General features: G+C 37.0%; 1 protein-coding gene across 2 annotated transcripts; it reads right to left on the bottom strand.

Annotated features, from left to right (window-relative positions):
* Positions 1-2,775: 2,775 nt before the first annotated feature.
* Positions 2,776-20,850, bottom strand: knl1 (kinetochore scaffold 1). Of its 2 annotated transcripts, XM_072657718.1 has the most exons (25): positions 20,773-20,850; positions 20,395-20,438; positions 20,111-20,150; positions 19,642-19,701; positions 19,435-19,517; positions 19,292-19,347; positions 18,828-18,852; positions 18,631-18,671; positions 17,196-17,245; positions 10,323-13,226; positions 10,074-10,197; positions 9,922-9,989; positions 9,541-9,639; positions 9,352-9,467; positions 8,426-8,516; positions 8,061-8,177; positions 7,783-7,870; positions 7,562-7,685; positions 7,356-7,460; positions 6,503-6,603; positions 6,362-6,427; positions 5,942-6,051; positions 4,560-4,681; positions 4,210-4,335; positions 2,776-3,321 (listed from the first exon to the last, which is right to left on the bottom strand). In XM_072657718.1, exons 2-25 carry the CDS (start codon positions 20,421-20,423, stop codon positions 3,225-3,227), a joined length of 4,842 nt encoding a protein of 1,613 aa, XP_072513819.1. In that variant the 5' UTR covers positions 20,424-20,438; positions 20,773-20,850; the 3' UTR covers positions 2,776-3,224. The 2 variants fall into 2 exon arrangements, with proteins under 2 accessions (XP_072513819.1, XP_072513818.1); XM_072657717.1 differs by lacking the exon at positions 20,773-20,850 and having other exon boundaries at positions 20,395-20,552.
* Positions 20,851-20,926: the final 76 nt, after the last annotated feature.

The raw sequence follows: 20,926 nt of genomic DNA, 5'->3' as shown, positions 1-20,926 counted from the left end.
TACAATACTTTTAACATAAAAAAAAATAAAAATAAAACCTTCAGACCATATATTTTTAAGTCTTAAGTTTTGTTTGCTTTGACACTCTTTACAGTGAATTTCATCTTCTTACCTGATCTGCTCTTAATGATTTCTCCAAATTCATCTTCAGAAACCTCCACTTCCCACTGGTCCTCTGGGTACCCAGCTTCAGCCATGGCAGTAAATGTTTGTGGTATCAAAGTTAAATGAAAACAAAACAGTCAGTGCAAAATATTACTATGAGTTTCTAGGTGAACACGCTCTTAGATGCAGGACAGTTTGTTAATGGCAGTGCTGTAAGGCAGTGAGTGAACTGTTATGATGCAGGGGAAGCAAACTGTCAAGAGGCCCAGATAAAGAGGAACAGGTGGCAGAGTCTTCTCATCTTAAAATAGAGCTTACTGACCAGACACTCTGCGTCACCATGGACTGCATTGCAAACATAAGTTTCATCTATTTAGGATTAAATAACAAATGAGTGATTGGATCTGCATTTGTTGAGTAGAAACGTTTTTACTGCAATTTACCATTTACTTATTTCTATAGTTGCTTTGTAAATTGTCACTGAGGAGATAAACTGTTTTTGGTCTGGGAAGTCTTTTTCTCAATTTTAAGTGGAATTCCACTGATTTATCATAAGTTATGCACATTTCAATCATTATGGTGCTTTAAGGTGATAGGAACCGGTCTTAAGCTTCCAAAGGGTCCATATAATGAAAAATTACTCACATTTTCATTTATTACAAACATTACATTTTAGTATTAAAATGTGCAATCAGTATATTGGTGCCAGGAACAAATGGAATTTGTTCCTGGAATTCTGGGCCAACCTATCTCCTAGAGGGTGTTCTGTTCTGACCAACTGGGGTCTAAAAAAAGCATATTAGGATGAATTCCACGTAAACTGGTTTATGCTGTGGACTGTCACACTTGAACAGCCTTGACATTTGGCTAAAGTTTTCTGGCTAAACAGAGAAATTCTGCTTTGAAAATAACCTCCCTGGTTGACTAGAATACTCTTTTGAAACACTAAATATGCTTTTTTTTTTTTTTTTTTAAGCAGGGTAGGCATCTAAAATAACAAAATATTTTGGACCTGAATGTACAGTTGTGGTCAGAGGTTTGCATACACTTATTATAGACATAAATGTCATAGCAACATTGAACTTTCAGTATTTGAGTTTGAGCATAGTTCTTACTGCCACCCATTTATCTTGACCAGATTGTTCTCTTTTAAACAAACACTAACCATCCAATCCAAATCCATCCCATATTTTAACAAATCCCCAACTCAATGACCACACCCCTTTGGAGCATGCTGTAAACCCTTGTTAGGTGAGGGGTTAGACAGAGCAGGTGGGCAGAATGCAAAATCTTAAGTTTAAATAAGTTTAGAATTTCCCCCACAATGCTTAAAATGAATATAAATTAAGATAAATATTAGTGTCATGTAAAGTCATTTGAATGTACTCATTTTATACAACTATCAAGTGAAACTTTATTCCAGAACAAGATCTCTGATAAAAAAGAAACATAGAACACTTTTTTCATTGTTTAAGCAAATATGTGAAAATAAGAAATAAAACTCTTACAGCTCTCAGTCCTCAGAGACTTGTAGCTCTGACACATATGTATAGAAGGGCACTGCTACTGCCTAGATGTTCTTTGTGGGTGAAGATGAGATGCTGTAGGTAGTTACAGGTAGGTCTCACTGCTTCAGCACAGGTTCTGATTATGGTGTAAGCAAGCAGACCAGAAAAATGCACGTATGATTAAACATTAGTTACATTTTCACATGTAACAGAAACCAATATTTAATGTGTTAGTAGATTTCAATAACCTAATGATATTAGGATTTAGATTAGATAAGACAATCCAGATCTAGTTTACATAGCATATTTATAACAAAGTGTAAACTTGAATATACGTTGCAGCGGTATAGTGTTTGCAATGAATTATGAGTATACCATGTCCGCTAGAGTACACCGTTTGTATACTACTTATTGGGGTGTATCGTGGGACTGTTGTAGTGCACTGACAATTCCGCACGGTTTTGGGCACCACTTCAAAATGGTTAATAGGGCACAGTTTTTGACACAGCATAAATCAATCTTAGCTTAGGAAAATATTTTTTTTTCATATGGGTTTTTTGAAAATATATTTTTGTAAATATGTGTTCTTTTTTTGTACCACTGCGAGGGATGATGCACCTACATTTTACACCTGTGTAATGTGTGTTTATTTTTAATAAATGGAACAATCATCCACAAGCTGCACTGTGTTCACAGATTGCAAATCCCAGATTTTAATTAGCTTCAATGATACTGTTTCTCCATATTTGTGTATATGGAAAAACAGTATTTCTTCACCACATGTAAACTTCTGATCACAACTGTATAACCTTTCTGTTGACATTACTGCATGAATTGAACATTGAACTTGAAATGTAACTTTCTTTAAAGGAGGGCACAATTTACTATCCACACAACCCTGTGAAAAAAAAACTGCAGTGCAACAGTGTAATTCTTCATACCTTTTCTTGTATTTCTAAAAACATTTTTCCCCCAATCTCAAGTTCTATTAACAGTCCACAACTTGTAGATGTGAAGCCACTGACGTGTGTAGTCCAAATGTAGCCAGCTTACTCTCCACCAGTGAGCAGTATTCAGTATTTATGGAGGTGGATTGAATCCCCCCCCCCTTCCATTGCACTCTAAGCATCAACATGTCCACTACAAAAAAAAGTGTCAAACAGCAAATCTAAGAAACATTTATTGGACATAACTCAAATGAGTATCATTGATCATCAATTAATATATACATGCACAGGCTTATTGCTAATACCTCAGGAAAAAAAATAAAAACATCAACCTAAAACTAAATTGGTATTTAGTTGTTGTGAATATCCCTATAGTGAGACTGCACACTAACTGAACAAAAACATGAACGATAAAAAAGGTTGTTAGGCTTGTATTTCATCACCACTCAAAATCAAGAAGAACCTAGTTGTAATTTCCTGGTTGGTGAGAATAAAAATGTATACAGATATACAATAAAAGAAATCAAACAGTATGTTGACAACCAAGAAAACCATAACTTTCATTAAAGATTTAATTGCTTAACAAAACACTTAATAATAAAAAGAAAATCAGTCACAACTGTCATGTCTGCCATGGGCAATACATTGAGAAGATTGAGGTTTCTTATCCCAGAAGATCAGCATGAATCCTCTTCAAGACTTTTGTCAGATAGTTCTTAGCTGGTGTAACAGAGGATAAGATGTCTTCGATCTGGTCAACTCTGTGCCCCCCCCAAAAAAACAAAAAAACATTTTTTTTAATACTATGGTACTTACATTGACTAGTAAAAAGGTATTTTAGCCTATTGCTGCAAGTTCATTATCTATAATGTGTGTTACTTCTTGTGTTTAAACTCAACCCTTATATGCAGTGTTTGACTGCATAAAGTGTATGTCTGACTGCATAAAAAGTAAACATTAATTTTGCTCATATTTTATGCATAGGCACACTAAGGCTAACTTTTGGTGGTCTTTTCCTAATAAATACACAGCACAAAGCAGGATACATATATTGAGAAGAAAGGGGTTTTTCCTTTTCCTGCATCCATCTGGCATAGGTTTGTATTGTAAGTATGCTCTCGCGTTTACCACCGTTTTACCAAATTATTACACTTTTGCATGTTCATTTATTGTTAAAGCATCAGGTATAGTTTCAGATATTGCTTTTGCCAGTCTTATGCTTGGTTATCACTGTGACTGTTTGTTTCCTAGACCAAGGTCCCAATACTCTTTATTTACTAAAAGATAATGTGTCAAACATTATTTAATTAAACATCAAATCTGATCCTCTTTTTCACGGCTGGGCTAGAGCCTCTCTCAACTTTCTAACCAACAAGTTTGAAATAATTCAGATATTTACCTTTCGGAGGAATTCATAAATATTGTTACACATTTAATGTAATAACAGAAACAAAGTTCCATAGAGTCACACAGAGCTGAAACTCTGCATCAGTCTGTGTGCATGTGGGTTGGGTAGAGTTTCAGGTCACTGGAGCTACAGGTTGTTTGCAAATCTCGGTGTGAAAAGACCTAAGGTTTTGTTTACCCTTCTGTAACAAAAATGGTATATTTATATTTATCTAAAATAAAATGTAAAAACTGCTCCATACCTTGTTTTCCCAATGTGATTTTGGAACTTCTGCATTTGAAGAGGACTCGAGGGATAGTCTGGGGCTACAGTCAGACTTAATTCAAATTTGGCAAAGGCCTTGACACTGGAAAATTCAACTTCAACCCTAGGGGCAGAAAAGAGAAAATATTTTTCACATCAGTACCAAATAATCCCTCAAGCTGTTGAAATGAGGATTTATCTTGGTCAACTAGCCCATGAAATTTCTAGCAATAAGACTGGGTGCCTTTATATATATATATATATATATATATATATATATATATATATATATATATATATATATATATATATATATATATATATATAAATAATGGCAGGATGACTTACAGTGTGTCCACACAACTAATATGTAGGATGCCAAGACTCAAGCCTCCCCAATTCTTCAACTGATGGATCTCTTCACCTAAAAGTCGAAGTCTGCTTACAACCAAGCTGACATCGTGAAGTAACTATTGTGGAAGATCCAGAAAAAATTAGAATACATAAAGACACACACACGGGATATAGCATTTTCCTATTTTTGAGTTTGATAATAATGCTGGTAGTCAAAGTATTAGTTGAACCAATAATATGGCTGCATGAAGAATATTTTGCAATTACTAATTTAATCTTTTCTTTCCATTTACTGAATCATGTGAATGGATATGTAAATCTATTACTGCTAGTGGTCCAACTGCAAACATGCATCTTAAGGGAGTGAGTGCTATGGGAGGTTAGTCTGAGTGTTGCTGGTGATTCTTTTGGTATTGGTATGATGGTGCTTTTGAAGCATGGTTGAACGATCCCTTTGGTTAAGATGTTTATCTTAACTAGCTGTGTCTCGACTGTGCTTGCATCCGATGGACCCTATACAAGGTCAATCCACGAAAAGCTGCAGGTTCTGATAATATACCAGGGTGTGTACTTGAAGGATGCACTGATGAACTGACACACATTCTCACTGATATATCAATAACACTTCCCTGAGCAAAGGGATCGTTCAACCATGCTTCAAAAGCACCATCATACCAATACCAAAAGAATCACCAGCAACACTCAGACTAACCTCCCATAGCACTCACTCCCATCATGATCAAGTGCTTTGAAAGACTGTTTAAAAAAAAAAAAAAAAAAAAATCACATCACATCTGGACTCTGCAATACTTGAGCCACTCCAGTTTGCATACCGCCCCGACCATTCTTTCTTGTCAAGAAGACGACGATGAGGAGAGAAAAACTCCCACCTCCAAGCCAAACTTTCTACAGAGGCACTATTGAAAGCATCCTGACCAGCAACCTCCCAGTTTGGTGTGCCTGCTGCACCACCTCGGACCAGAAATCTCTCCAGAGTGGAGAGGACGGCAGAGAAAATCATCAGATTCTTACTTCTGTCCATTCAAGATCTGTACCAGTTACTTTGTCTCAGCAGAGCCCTTAAAAGTCAGAGACCCCACCCACCCTGCCCATGGACTGTTCAGCCTCTTGCCCTCTGGCAAACACTACCGCTGTGTGTGTGGTGTAAAACTACCAGATTAAACAAGAGCTTCAACCCACAAGCCATAAGATTACTAAACAACCACCAACAGACCACACACACACCATTATTTCCTTCTGGGCTGTTGTTCAAAATATACACATGCACATTGGAGCCTGGAGAAATGTAATTTCATTTTAGCCATGCACTCCTATTGTATTAATCTAAATGACAATAAAGTTCACTTTGACATTACCACTGGTATGTGTTGAGTTGTTGGGTACTTTTGCATCCATTTAGTTTGGGTTTTAATGTACTCTGCAAGTAACTTATGAATCATGCCTGCATGGGGCCGTGAAGTCTCCCCTACAAAAAGGAAAAACAAAACAAAGACTATACTTTACTTAAGAGGACCTTTATCCTGCCTAAATAAAACCACAACAGACAAAGCTTTAAAAGTTTATTTAGGTCTACTGGAGGAAAGTCTGCAAGAATGTGTGGTTTTACTCTATTACCAACTGATTAGCTACATATTTTGTATAGCTGTACTTTAGTGTAAACTACACAGAGTCATGCAAAAAATACTAAAATAAATTTTACTTAAAACCACTCTAAACCACACTTTAAAAAAAACAAAAAAAAAAAAAAACACTAATACTTGAACTAAACCTCTCACCATTGAGCAGAAACCTGAATGATATATCCACATCCCGTTCCACATCTTCCCACATCCATCCCCTTTCTAGGAGAAACAAAATTTAAGATTATTATTCAAATAACACACCAATAAGTAGAGTGGTATTAATTTAGGACTCACCATTTGGGTTTTTCAATTTTACTTCCATGCAAACAGTGTTGTGAAGAAAGGTGAAAACAGTTCTATTTTTATCTCCCTCAAGAAATCGCCACTCATTCAAACTGAAAAGAAAGCATCAATAAGCTTAAAGAGATGACAACTTATATATGCATCATCTTTGATAACCCTGCTGCACTGAAACCAACTATCTGCAAAGTGTTATGTTAAAAAGTCAGAATATTGTCATTTTTTGTTCTCTACTTACATGACTGTAGTCTGATTTTAAGCTTTTTTTGTCATTACACTGAGATACCTGTTCATTAGGTTTTTTTGTGGCTACTTGTATAATTATTATTGTTACCCAATACACTTGTAAATAAGTAATCACAAGTAACATGATAAGCTAAAGTGCACCCTCTTGTTGTCAAACGTCCTGGTTCTAGTAATAAAGTAACCAATATCTTTTGACTGCCCAATGATTTAAGACCGGCTACTGGTTATGACTTCAACTCACAGTAACAACACGCAGTTGTCATAAACAGTATTCTAATGAACATTTTTCATATACAAGAAGACATTGCCCTAACTTTTGTACACTATGTAAATCTTATTAGGAATAAGGCACTTAAAATTGTGGCTTTTCTTTTTAATCCTTGGAAAGAAAATGCAGTCACAGTATACACCTTAACTAATAATAGAACCTAGTGTTCATGCCAAATCATATTACAGTACCATTTATGCATTATTAATTTAGATGATTTTGATTAAATTAAACAACACACAATCATGACCACTAATCATGTTTGTTTTTTTTTCAGTAGGTTCATTACGTCCATGTCAGCATTTTGAAAGTTAATTTGTGTGTGTAAAATACCTGTTCAGAGTTGTGGTACGATTTTTAAACTCTCTGACTACTTCTTGCAGGTTTTCCAGTGTGCCCTCCAAAGAAACCCTCTGATGTTCAAGGTCACAAATTTGTCTGGCACAAACAGTGTTAGCAAATGCATTTACATGATGCACACAGTGAATATTGTTTGCTAAATGTAAAGATTCTATTCACCAATTATACATTATACATACTTTTCCATCTCTGTAACTTCTGAATGAAGAATATCAATATCCTTTTGCTTTGCCTTTAAGGCAGACTCTTCTCCAATGAGGGAATGTTGATTGCCCATGAGTATACAACTCACTGATTCCAGTTCTATTTAAAAACAAATACATTATTTGTAGCTTTTTGATGATTAATTAATTGAAAAGCAAAACACAATTATGCTCAACAACAACAAAAAAAGCCATACCAGATTCCAAGTCACTTATGCATCCATCTAGATCTTTCAGCATTCCATTGGTCTCTGTGATTTTAGCCACCAAGTTTTGTTTTGACTCCTTAAAAAAAAAAGTAAACAATTTTAACAGCAAGTAAAGTGCAATAAATTACTGATATAATAAAAAATAAAATAATTAATTAGAAAATAAACAATTACTGTCTGTAGCTGTACAAATCAAATATTCAAAATTTGGGGACACAAATAAGTTCAATTTGGGCTGAATTACAAAATGACCAACAGAAACTTACCTGTGTTGTTTTAAAAAGTTCAGAGTACAAGGCTTTCTTTATTTCATGAGAAAGTGCCTTGCTTCTTTTTCGGAAGTTTCCCCTTTGTTCTTTCAATTTTCCACCAAATTTCTGTAGCTGTAGGATATGAAATGTTAATTATTTATTTTGATATAATTATATATTATTTTGATGTGCTTAACTGAGATTAATGCATCATAGAGTAGGTTTTAATTGTGTATTTATATACATCGTTTCAGTGCTGTGAAAGTGACAATAAAAAAATTAAATAAAAAAAACCTCAAGTGAATGTTATTTAAATTATATTGATGACATAAGAGGTCACAATTTCCAGAGTGTACAAATAAATATAAAGCAAACACTACCTGCACACTTGTGAAGGCGCACATATCTTGATGAACTGCTGCATTGACATCCCTCAGTGGTTTATCTTGTTCTGCCATTTGCATTTTTAATCTGAAGGCGGATCATATATTTAAATGTCATATTAAGGATTTAAAACTCTTCCTAAAATGCAAAATTCAGTCACCTAGTACTACAATACTTCAGGCTGCTTTTCTAGGCATAGTTCAAGCCTAGTCTTAGGCTAAATTGCTGTGGCAAAAGTAAATCACCACTGAACATTCCGCATATGGCAAACTGGCTCTTAAGACAGTTGCACACCAAAAGACACAAATAAATGTGAACAAAATGCAATGTATTCACATGTGACGACTTCACATCAAAACTGTACACACCAGTAAAATAAATAAAGTGCTCCAGACATTGTTAGTGGATAAATCACTTAAATTTAGGCGAGTTAAATTCAACTTCCTTTCTGACCTGCTTTCCGTAATTCATGTTGGTTAGCTCTGCCAATATTTAGTGAGGCCATGAGATACAAACCAGGAAAGGGCGTTTCATGTCAAAATTGTGAAGCAGCTGAGAACAGAGTTTGATGGCCTCATTCAGAAGCACTACACAAAAACAAACTTTCTTTTTGATGTGTGTTTAGAAGTTCAAGTTGCTGAAACTTAGTTGAATGGTCATCTGGCTCAACGGTAGATCATGGTGTCCGTGAAGGTTCACAAAAATCAAGTAAGGCAAATTAAATATACCATTTTCACAGTGGGTCAACGAATTAATTGATGACTAACTACAATTAATTAATAAAACCATGCTAGGTTTGTAAAAGCCTTGAGAATACAAAAATAAAATGGTTCTGGCGATGGTTTATGAAAAATATTGTTTGTAACCATTCATGAGGTAGGAATGTATGAGAAACAATATAAAAAACTTTAAAAGTACATACCCCTCTGTGATCTCTGCCAGTTTTTGACAATCTGCTTCATAAACTCTCTGCTTAGGGTGGTATATGTATTTGTCCCTGAGCAAATCCACAATTGTGTAGATATGGGCAATTTTAAACTGAAGAAGAAGAGTGAGGTGATCACTTTGGTTATCAGTTTGATAATATAATAATTAGAGAAAGACAACTTACATTGTCAGGAAGAGCACTGGGTCTTGATTTGTGAATTACAGAGTTTGCACCGAAGTGGCTTAAGAACTCGTTAACTGTAATGCTTCCATCTAAAAGGGTCTATATAAAAAAAAATGTGAAAAGGGGGTGGGGGGTTGGGGGGGGCGGACGGACGGGTTAGTGAAATGTACTTTAGACTAGTGCGTGTAATATACACACACACACACACACACACACACACACACACACACACACACATATATATATATATATATATATATATATATATATATATATATATATATATATATATATACACATACACACACCACTACTAGCCTGTACAATCTTCCATTGATTTAATTGCATTTTAGTACGCCTTGGTAAATATGTATTACATACCTTGTTGAAGTCAAATTCATGTTCCATTGTCCCATCTATCTGTGAATCTAACTGAGAGTTTCTCAGAGCTTAAAAAAAAACCCACATAAAAACAGTTATTCATAGGCACACATATTGCAAGTAATAACATGCAATAAAACAGTTGAACTCACTTGATTCAGAGATTCCTTCACATTTCATATTTGTGCAATTGTTGCTAAAGCAGGTGTCATCTATTGTTTTTGTCAGTAGACTTGAAGCACTTGGAAAATCAGCAGCTGGAGAATTACCATGTCTCTACAAAGAAAGATTTTTGAATAATGATAAAAAAAAGTTCTTATACTTCTACATAATTAAATATAGATAAAATAGATATAGGTATCTAATAGATAATGCAAGCCTAACAAATAAGACATTCTTACCAAGTTTGTGTCTGTTTCTCGTAGTTCTCCATCAGCAGCATCTCTTTCACATGTTATTTTTTCAGACTGGCTTTCATTCAGATTTGCCTCAAAAGTAACCTCACTTAAGGGGGTCACTGTAGAAATGTCTTGTTCATCCTTATTATTGCTGAGGCAGCTCACCACAGTATCTGAAAAATCTTCTTCAGGAAGCACCTCATTATCAATCATGCTGATTACATTGTTGCTATCCTGTATATTACCCTCCATATTTGTCTCCAACTGCAGACTTCGAAATCTATTTACACTTATTGGCGCTGTTTGATTCGGGCTTGCGGATTTTGGCCGAGATGGAAGTTTTGGTGTGATACCACCAAGTGACAGTCTTGCTGCAAGAAAGCTCTTGAGGTTAAAATGTGTGGTGCTCTCAATATTAACAGGGGTTTCCTTAAAAGGCTCTGTGGAACTGGGTCTCTCTGAATCTTCATCAACTTGACATGCATCAAACACCATAAGGTGTGTTATAGGTGTTGTATAACTTCTCATCCGCAACTCATTTGGCTCGTTGATGCACTGTGCAATGTTATGAAGTTTTTCTTGCAGATCAGCTAGACTCCTACGTCTAGACTTAGCAGTGTTTGATTGGTCATTCTTGACACAAAGCCCGGACTCCGTTGCAAAAACGTCATTTATGGCAGGTGTCCAAGTTTTCTGGTTTACAGGCAAAGAATGGTCCAACCCCTTCAATGTCATTTGGTCAGTGATGCCAGTCTCTGCATTTTCTTTTGAAGTTTCCCCATGATTCAAGTCCAAACAGCATTGCTCTTCAAAGGGCACTGTTACAGCTTTAGGAATTTCCATATCACCGTCTTTTTCAGATTGTTCTACATTTCGGGTAGTTGAAGTTCTTTTCTTTACATTGTTGAGACGCGAGCAGTCATAATTGTTAAGGTCAGTTACAACTGCTTGATCTTTGGCCAAACCCATGTCAGTCAAGTTAGATATTACCTCTTTTTGACTGACTACAGGATTTCCAGCATCCATCTCTATTGCCGCAATGGGAGAGAAGGTTTGATCTGTGCTTTGTGAGGATAGAAATATTCTTGGCTTCTCACTGTCCTCAGATATTTCCATTTGATCGTCAGCCAACATGTCTGGCTTCGAAGACAATATGCAAAGTTGTTTTTGGGTCACAATATTTGAAGCACCTGCAAGGGTAGTGCTTTTTGTGTCAATAGCGATAGTTGTGCATCCTGTCAACTCCATATCAACCTGTATAGCAGACATGTCAAACACACTGGCTTTATGTATTTCCATGCAGTCAGGCAGATCCTGGTGAAAGATGTTTGCTACAGGTAGTACACAGCTTCCAGACTTCCTCTCAGAATCAGAATACCTGTTCTGTTCTGTATGCCCAGTGAGTTCATGAGCCATCCCTTCATCTTCCCTGCTGCCAACATCATTTCTACAAGACCTTGACATGAATGATAACATTCCCCTTGATTTCCTAAAGGGTTTCTGTTCCATGCAGTGTTTAGATTCAAGAACAACAGTCTGACATTGTGTCATTTCCATATCATCAGCCATGTGAGCAACTGAAGCGTCACTCTGAACACAATCAACCTTTTTGGCTTCCAAAGAGACTGCATGTGATAGCATGAAGGATGAATTTGTTTTTGACTTTAACTCACTGGCTAACAAAATATTTTCTGGGCCAATAGCCACATTATTGCATCCGGTCAATTCCATGTCATCAGGACTAGGAGACTTAACCAAAACTGAGATATTGGTCTGACATGTCAAATCCATGAAGTCACTCTTGTCATTGGGAATTATGGCATCTTCAGTAGCAGTTAAATTTTTCTTCAATAGGCCACTTAGTTTCACATGTTTTGTGAGTTCTGGAGTAGTCAGTGCTCTGTCACTATCATTAGTCTTCCTTGATTTGCAAAAAGATTCACATTTGGTCTCAAGGACAACAGTGTTGGATTGCGTTATTTCCATGTCTTCAGAAACAGCCATGGTGGCATTTGAAATACTACTGTGAAATGGGTCAATTTTGTTTTGATCAGATATATTCCTATTTTGAGACTGATTAAAGAAAGACATTTGATGTGCTTGAAGAACAGACACATTATTTACGGCTCCTTCATGCTCTTGCAGAAATTCATCAAAAACTTGGGTCATAACCATTCCACTAGTATCATTAGAGCCAAAATTTGACTTCTCACCTACAACCAATGGTAAGCTGCAAATTGCATTTTCCCTGGCTTTGAAGTTGATAATAGCAGTCTGGCTATGAGTCATTTCCATGTCATCTGAATCATTTGAAAAAGACTGTGCTATCAAGACTGTGCTTTTAGGATTTCCACATACTGAATCTGGAACATGCTGAGCTGGCCCTCTCCGATCAATGACAACAGTATGACTCTCCGTCATATCCATGTTGTCTGGCTCTAGAAGTGAAGCTGTACAACTTCTAGTCTGAAGCCCTCTTGGCTGTGAGTTGGCTGGATCATTTGTACAATGCTTGGTAAAGCGGGATGGAAGCAGATTCTCCTTGTCCAATTCTGCTTTAGTTGTATGATCCAAACCAATGAGGTCACAAGTTGTTGTTGAGGATGAAGCGACAATATTTTGAGCAGCAGACTTTGATATACTAGCAAGGAAATCACTGAAGTCTGAATGTACCAAAGCTCCTTCCTTGTGGACAATGGTCTTGGAAGGTATACCATCCTGACTCCTGTTCTGAAGTCCAGCAGCATTTTCCATAATACTGAAGCTGAATTCTGGGTTAATTCCCACCTCATTGTCAATTGTAATTGTGTGACTGTGAGTCATGTCCATGTATCCAGTATCCTCTCCAAGAAGCATAGTTCTGTCTACATGCTCATCTGGTAAAACTGGATATGGGAAGAAATTATCCTATACAAGAGTAAAAGATAAGTGTGTGAGAAGGTGGAAAATAATAAAATATCTGAGCAAAAGATTATAAGAGTAAATGCAGTTGATAAGTTAACAGTCTGTATTAAAAATATATTATCATGTTGTCATCTGTCCCATTAAAATAGGTACTTGCACATTTGTCCTATTTTAATTCTGTTTGATTGAGTTGAGTTTCCTTTCATACAGATTGGTTTAAAAAAACAACATTTAAATGTCAAGCTTTGCAAGACATTTGCTTTCAAAATAATTGTTACTGTTAATAGTTAAGTGTTAAAATAAAAGGCTTAAAGAATGTCAGAAGGCGGCCTGAAGAAGATCTGAAGCAAATGTGACCTGGACACTGCCTGGTTAGTACCTCTGTATGTAAGAATCATATTTTTACAGGTTTCCTTTGCAGGTATTTAATCTAATCTGTTGTTTTCTCTGCCAGTCAAATGTGTGTGTGTGTGTGTATATATATATATATATATATACACACACACACACACACATACATATATACACACAGTCATGCCCGAAAGTATTCACACCCCTGGCAAAGTTTGACTTAAATTTACTTTTATTTAACCAGAAGTTATATTTTTGCCTTGAAACGACACAGGCATCTCCCAGGAGATAACACGATGATGTACAAGAGGCATCATTGTGGGAAAAAGTATTTCTCAGCTTTTATACACATTTGAACAAAAAGTGGCATGTCCAAAATTATTCATACCCTTTGAAAACTGTCACAGTATATGGGAAAATCCAAAGTTCTATACCATTCCAAATAGTCCAAGCTGTTTTAAAGCATCCTAATTACCCTGATTCATTGGGAACAGCTGTTTTAATCAACTCAACAGGAGAAAAACAGCAGCTCTCTGCAGTTGGTTTGTGGACAGTCATGGCTAAGACAAAGGAGCTCACTAAGGACCTGCGGCTGTGCATTGTGGCCGCTCACAAGTCAGGAAAGGGCTATAAAGCCATATCAAAATGTTTTCAAGTTCCAGTGGCTACAGTGCAAAGTATTATTAAAAAATACAAGAAGTTCCGCACTGTGGAAAATCTCAGAAGATGTGGTCGGAAGCCAAAAGTGACACCTGTGCTGGCCAGGAGAATAGTGAGAGAGGTGAAGAAAAATCCAAGGATCACCACCAAGGCCATCCTGGTGAATCTGGACTCTGCTGGTGGCGACATCTCAAGGCAGACAGTTCAATGGACACTGCACACTGCTGGGTTCCACGGACGCAGGCCAAGGAGGACACCACTTCTCCAGAAAAGGCACACAAAAGCCCACTTGACCTTTGCAAATGCTCATCTGGACAAAGAAGAAGACTTCTGGTGTTCTGTTTTATGGTCAGATGAAACAAAAATTGAATTGTTTGGCCACAATGATGTGTGCACCATTTGGCGTAAAAAAGGAGAAGCCTTCAACCCTAAGAACACCATCCCCACTGTCAAACATGGTGGTGGGAACCTAATGTTTTGGGGGTGTTTTTTCAGCCAATGGACCAGGGAACTTGATCGCAGTAAATGGCACCATGAAAAAAGAGCAAGAGATCAAGATTCTCAACAACAACATCAGGCAGTCTGCAGAGAAACTTGGCCTTGGGAACCGGTGGACATTTCAGCACGACAACGACCCAAAACACACAGCCAAAGTGGTGAAGAAATGGTTAGCAGACAAAAACATTAATGTTTTGCAGTGGCCCAGCCAGAGTCCTGACTTGAATCCAATTGAGAATCTGTGGAGGGAGCTAAAGATCAGGGTGATGGCAAGGAGACCCTCGAACCTCAAAGAGTTGGAGCTCATCACTAAAGATGAATGGGCAAAAATACCAGTGGAGACATGCAAAAAGCTGGTCAGCAATTAAGGAAGCGTTTGATTGCTGTAATAGCCAATAAAGGCTTTTCTATTAATTATTGAGAAGGGTATGAATAATTTTGGACATGCCACTTTTTGTTCAAATGTGTATAAAAGCTGAGAAATATTTTTTCCCCACAATGATGCCTCTTGTACATCATCGTGTTATCTCCTGGGAGATGCCTGTGTCATTTCCAGGCAAAAATATAATTTCTGGTTAAATAAAAGTAAATTTAAGTCAAACTTTGACAGGGGTATGAATACTTTCGGGCATGACTGTATATATGTGTGTGTGTGTAGGTAGAGGGTCTCTATCACATTCTCACTCTCACACACACACACACACACACACACACACACACACAATTTCAGAAACTACACAAATATCTAAAAAGAAAGGAATAAATACCATGAAAAGTTCAATTCTGTTTATATTTATATGAATTCAAAAAGGTAAACTGATCAATTTTATATTCATTACACAAAGCCCAGTTTGCCAATTTACTAGAATATTTCATAACCTCAAACCATAACGGATGTACATTACTTCAGACAAGTATGTTCATTTACATACTCAGAACTTGGTTCGGGGTCCTTTACCACAAATCACTGCATAAATGCGGCGTTGCATGAAGGCAATTAGCTTGTAGCACTGCCGAGATGTTTTTGAAGCCCAGGTTGCTTTGTTAGTGGCCTTCAGCTGGTTTGCATTTCTGGGTAGGTGTATTTCTGTCATCTTCCTGTCATTGAACCACAAACCATCACAGAATATGGCAATTTCATACCAGATTTCAGACGCCTCTACACTCTTCCTCCAGAACCTTTCTTCCAAAATGAATTTTGCAATTTGCAAGACCACTAAACAACAGTCCAGTTCTTTTTCCCCTTAGCCCAGTTCTCTTACACTCTCTCTTACTCTCGCTCGCTCACACACACTTGAACATCCCATTCTTAATCTATAGGGTTTAATATGATATCGGGCCACCCTTTGCAGCTATAACAGCCTCAACTCTTCTGGGAAGGCTTTCCACAAGGTTTGTGTTAATGGGAATTTTTGACTATTCTTCCAGAAGCGCATTTGCATTTCTAATCCAACACTGATGTTAGACGTGAAGGCCTGGCTCACAGACTCCGCTCTAAATCATGCCATAGGTGTTCTATCAGGTTGAGATCAGGCCAGTCAAGTTATTCTTCACCAAACTCACTAATCCATGTCTTTATGGACCAGCATGAAATTTAACAAAATCTCTTGGTATGCTGAAGCATTAAGAGTTTCTTTCACTGGAACCAAGGGGCCAAACCCAACTCCTGAAAAACAACCCCACACCATAATCCCCTCTCCACCAAACTTGACACTTGGCACAATGCAGTCAGACAAGTACCGTTCTCCTGACAAACACAAACTCGTCCATCAGATTGCCAGAGAACACGTCTCCATTGCTCTAGAGTTCTGTGCTGGAATTCACTGAGGTCCTGAGAACGACCCATTCTTTTGCTAATGTTTTATAGAAGCAGTCTGCAAGCCTAGGTGCTGGGTTTTATGCACCTGTGGCCATGGACTGAATTTGGAACACCTGAATTTACACATCCAAGTTCTTGAATCTACTTTTCTTGACAATCCTGTTAAGGCTGTGGTCATCTCTGTCACGTGTGCACCTTTTAGTACTTTCGTATTTTACCCTTCCAGACAACTTTCCATTAACATGCTTTGATACGGCACTCGGAGAACAGACAGCCTTTTCAGCAACGACCTTCTGTCACATACGGTACTTGTAGAGGGTCTCTATCACATTCTGAACAACTATCAAGTCAGAAATCTTACCAATGATTGTAGCTGCATGTGCTGAACTAGACCGAGACACATGGTATGATTATTACATGATAATTTGGGATACTGGATTTCTGATTTCCATTAACTTTAAGTAAAACAAACAAACAAAAAAAGGATTGGAATGTCACTTTTTAAATATTGTGTAATGAATATAAAAAAAAGACAGTTACCATCTTAAATTGAACTAGGATTAAGCTAACTAAGGTTATCTAGTATATTTTAGAAATCTCAATTTAGACTAAGATTAACACCAGATAATTAAGTTGTTGCTTACCTTACTTAGTTGGGAGATTTGTAAGGGGATGTTTATCATTGTGTCTAAGCCTGAAATTGTAGGCGAGAGATTAATAAACGTCAAGCATATGTAACAATTAAAACAGTACTGGACTTTGATTAGCTTCACCAAGGAAGTTTCTGTAAGTACTTAGGCATCTTTGTAATTCCCCAAATTAACACAGAGGAACATGACTGAAATATCAGCTGTTTAAGGGGCACCATAATAGAGCAATCTAAATTTAGTACAAAAAGTAAGGAAGTGTGTGTTCAGTAGATTATTTCTTTGTTGTAACAATGCTTCTTGGCAATAAGCGTTCAAAGGTGTTGAGGTCAGGACTGCTAGCAGGCCATTCCATCCTCTCCACTCCCAAATTGTGGAGGTAGTCTCTGATAAACCCCGGAAGGGCAGTCATGGCAGGCCTCCTGGCAGCCCGACAAGACTGGAGATTGGCTACGTACAGTCTGTTCTGGATAGTCTGGCAGAGAGCTATCAGCCATATTGTCCTGCAAACCTTGACAGAAAATCTGTAGAAGACAGCCTACAGCATATAAGTGCTGACAGGGTGAGGAAACAATTGCCTTGGGGTGCCGTCTTCTTGGGACGCCCACTTCACGGCTCGTCTCCGACATCTGAACTTGGCATTCAATTTGGAGATTGTACTAGGGCACTTCATATAATGCCACAACTTCATATCAGTCAAATGTGGCATGCCGTTCTTGGAGCAGACACCTACTGACCACTGTAGCAGGGCCCATGCTCACCTAGGGGTATCAGAAGCTCCATACAAGTGTCAATAGCAACAGCAAAATAAGCTGTTTGGCAATGGCAGGGAAGATTTGGCAGTCTTTAATGGGCACCTACTCAGTTCTACTGCTTATCCCACAAATGCATGTTCCTTACAAATGTGGCACAAAATGGATAATACAAATACTTTCCAACACTAAGATGTATTGCCAAGAAGCATTGTTACAACAAAGAAATAATCTACCAAACACAAATTTCTAAGTTTAGATATTTCCAGTGTGGAACTATTTTAAAGGTGATAAAAAAAAGTGTAAAAGTTCTGCCAGAATCTGGCAACTTCTGAAAAATGAGCAAGAATGTACATGATGCAATTATGTCAACATGGATCGGAATCTTAAAGAATGTTTACTCTGAATTCACATATGCAATTATCATTGCCACTGGTTCTCAAATTGGATGAAGAGGGGAAAATATCGTAGGCCTATAAACATGTAATAACTTAATTGGAGTAAATGCAGACAATAATTGACGTTAAAACTGTAATTTCATTCAGTTTTACACAACGATTTATTAATAAATTGCTTCTCAAAGTAATTCTGCCGTAACATTTCATCATTTTAGGGCCAAGTCTTATAAAAGCATTTATTTCCCCCACTTCCACTTCAATTGTGTAAATTAAAGAACTCACCTGTGATTTGTTCATTTTTACTTGTATCAAAGTGCAGCATCCTAACAGAAAAAGAGGCCCATAAAAATGGCAAACGTCAAGCCAACGTGTTGAAATAGTTTCAAGCTGCTGAGCCAGTATCAGAAATGTTTCCATGAATTTCTGTTTTATGGAATCAGAAGGATTCAAGGATAATGTATTGCATTGCAATCACTTACTTCTTATCCAGTTCATCACGGACTCCTGTTTAATTGAAATAAAAATTGTGTGCCAACAATTATTGAGACATATGTAACCCATAATATTATAGTCTATACACACAGCCCAATATCAAGGGTGAACGACTATTTTCTTTTTGGCAAACTTGACACTGTGCACTTCTTTTGCAAAGAAGCATTAAAATCTTTGTTTGCCAAACCAAACAAAAACAAACACAACCAATGACTAAAACAAACCGAGTCCCTTATTCAACTACTGTCTGAGAAGACTTGCGTCCATGTTCACTTTTTGTTTTAACCCAGCATGCATTCATACATACATTTCTGGAGAACATCAGGTTCTATCTTAATGAGGTATCAGTGGGGGAGAGGGAAAAAAACCCACTGTGATTGAAATTTAGATAATTCCACACAGTTTGGAACACAAATTGTGACCATTTAAAATAAATACATAAATAACTTACCAACAAATGTCAAATTTTCAATAGGAGCCAGTACTGGAGATTCCACCTTGATGTCTCTAAATATTGAAGCATTAAAGATGCACATAGATCATTATTTTCCTATAAATAAGTTGTTTGTCAACTGTGTATGTAACTCAACTCACTTTGAGAAGACATGAACATTATTTGTTGTGGCAAAACTGACTCTTCTTGAATTCCGGCGCTTTTCAATTGGTCTAGTTTCCTCCTGGGTCAGTGAGAGAATAAAAGAGCAATAAAACAAAACCATCATTGGTTAATAACTTTGAAGTCGGTTAAATTCTAAGACAAAATGTTGCATGTGTACAATGGCAAAGCCATATCACAATCACCTTATGTTCCTCCTGATCAGCTCCAAACGCCTTCATGGATGTCCGAGGCGCTTTTAAAATCTGAAACACCATATTTAGGGTAAAAAATTTGACCATTATTAAATATTAGCTTTTAGTGACAGAACTTCTATTTCAATGTTTTTGTATATAAAGGACTAGAATTTAATTTGATCAAACTGCCATGAATTGTTCCCCTCAATGTATTTTTACATATTTTAAATTTTAGAAAAATGTTCAAGGATGGAAAATTTCAACAATCCAGGTAAAAATTGTAATCCTTGAAACTGTAAAAGCATGACGCATTACATACAAAATAGTTGCAGCACACTGCAAATGTTTTTGCAGTGCAACATAAGTACCAAAATAAATAAATAATCTCTCAGTCCTGATCCAAGTGCTAGGATCGCCCAACTGTTCACTATTAAGGCTAACATAATAGCGATTGCAAAGCTGTTTGCTAAATACCTACCGATGAAATTCTCCGTTTGGACAATGCATCTGGGTCATGCCTATAAACAAAAGCATATATTTTATTTATTTATTTATTTGTATTTTTAACAAGCTAGTGACATACTACATTACTATGACAGTTCTCCTCCACTCTACCCAACCCCCTTAAAATATATTGTGTTTGCCTTAACACTCAGTAATCACGCTTTCATTGAAGGACAAACAATTATAAAGTCTAGCTACACACATTTAGAGATCATCTCGCATATCTATATACACACACTAGCTCAGGCGCCAACTTACCCGAATCTCAGTGGCTCGTTGTGCTCCATCAAAGAAACAATAGACTAATGCGCAGGGAGCAAAAATAAACAAAGAAAACAAAGCAATGAAATCATGAACGTATTTACACTTAATAGTTGATCCAGAGGGCTCACAAGCTCGCTAGATATCCATCTACATTGCCTTTGGCCCTAAAATTATTAGCTAGCTACGTCAACAAATAGCTTGGCTACGTAGCGAGCTAGCCAGCCAAAAGACAACTTTAAAAAAGCGTTAGTAAATACACAACCTAACGATAGATATTAGCTAACGTTCGCTAGCTAGCTAGCTACCAACATAGCAAACTTAGCTAGTGTGATGAGGGCTGTTTTTTCATGTAGCTATATTCCTTGGCAATACCTATAAGAATAAATTGGTCTTTAGAAATGTATATCCAAAATGTATCCTTCCTTTCGTCGGCGGTTAACGTTGGAAGATTCTTTTAATGTTTGAATTGACCCGCCTTTCCGTTGTTGAAGGGCGCATGCGCAGTGCTATTTGGGCGGGATTCCTT

This window comes from Salminus brasiliensis, chromosome 15 (assembly GCF_030463535.1).
Source record: "Salminus brasiliensis chromosome 15, fSalBra1.hap2, whole genome shotgun sequence".
NCBI classification, from domain to species: Eukaryota; Metazoa; Chordata; class Actinopteri; order Characiformes; family Bryconidae; genus Salminus; species Salminus brasiliensis.
This window is presented reverse-complemented; position numbering and strand designations above follow the sequence as displayed.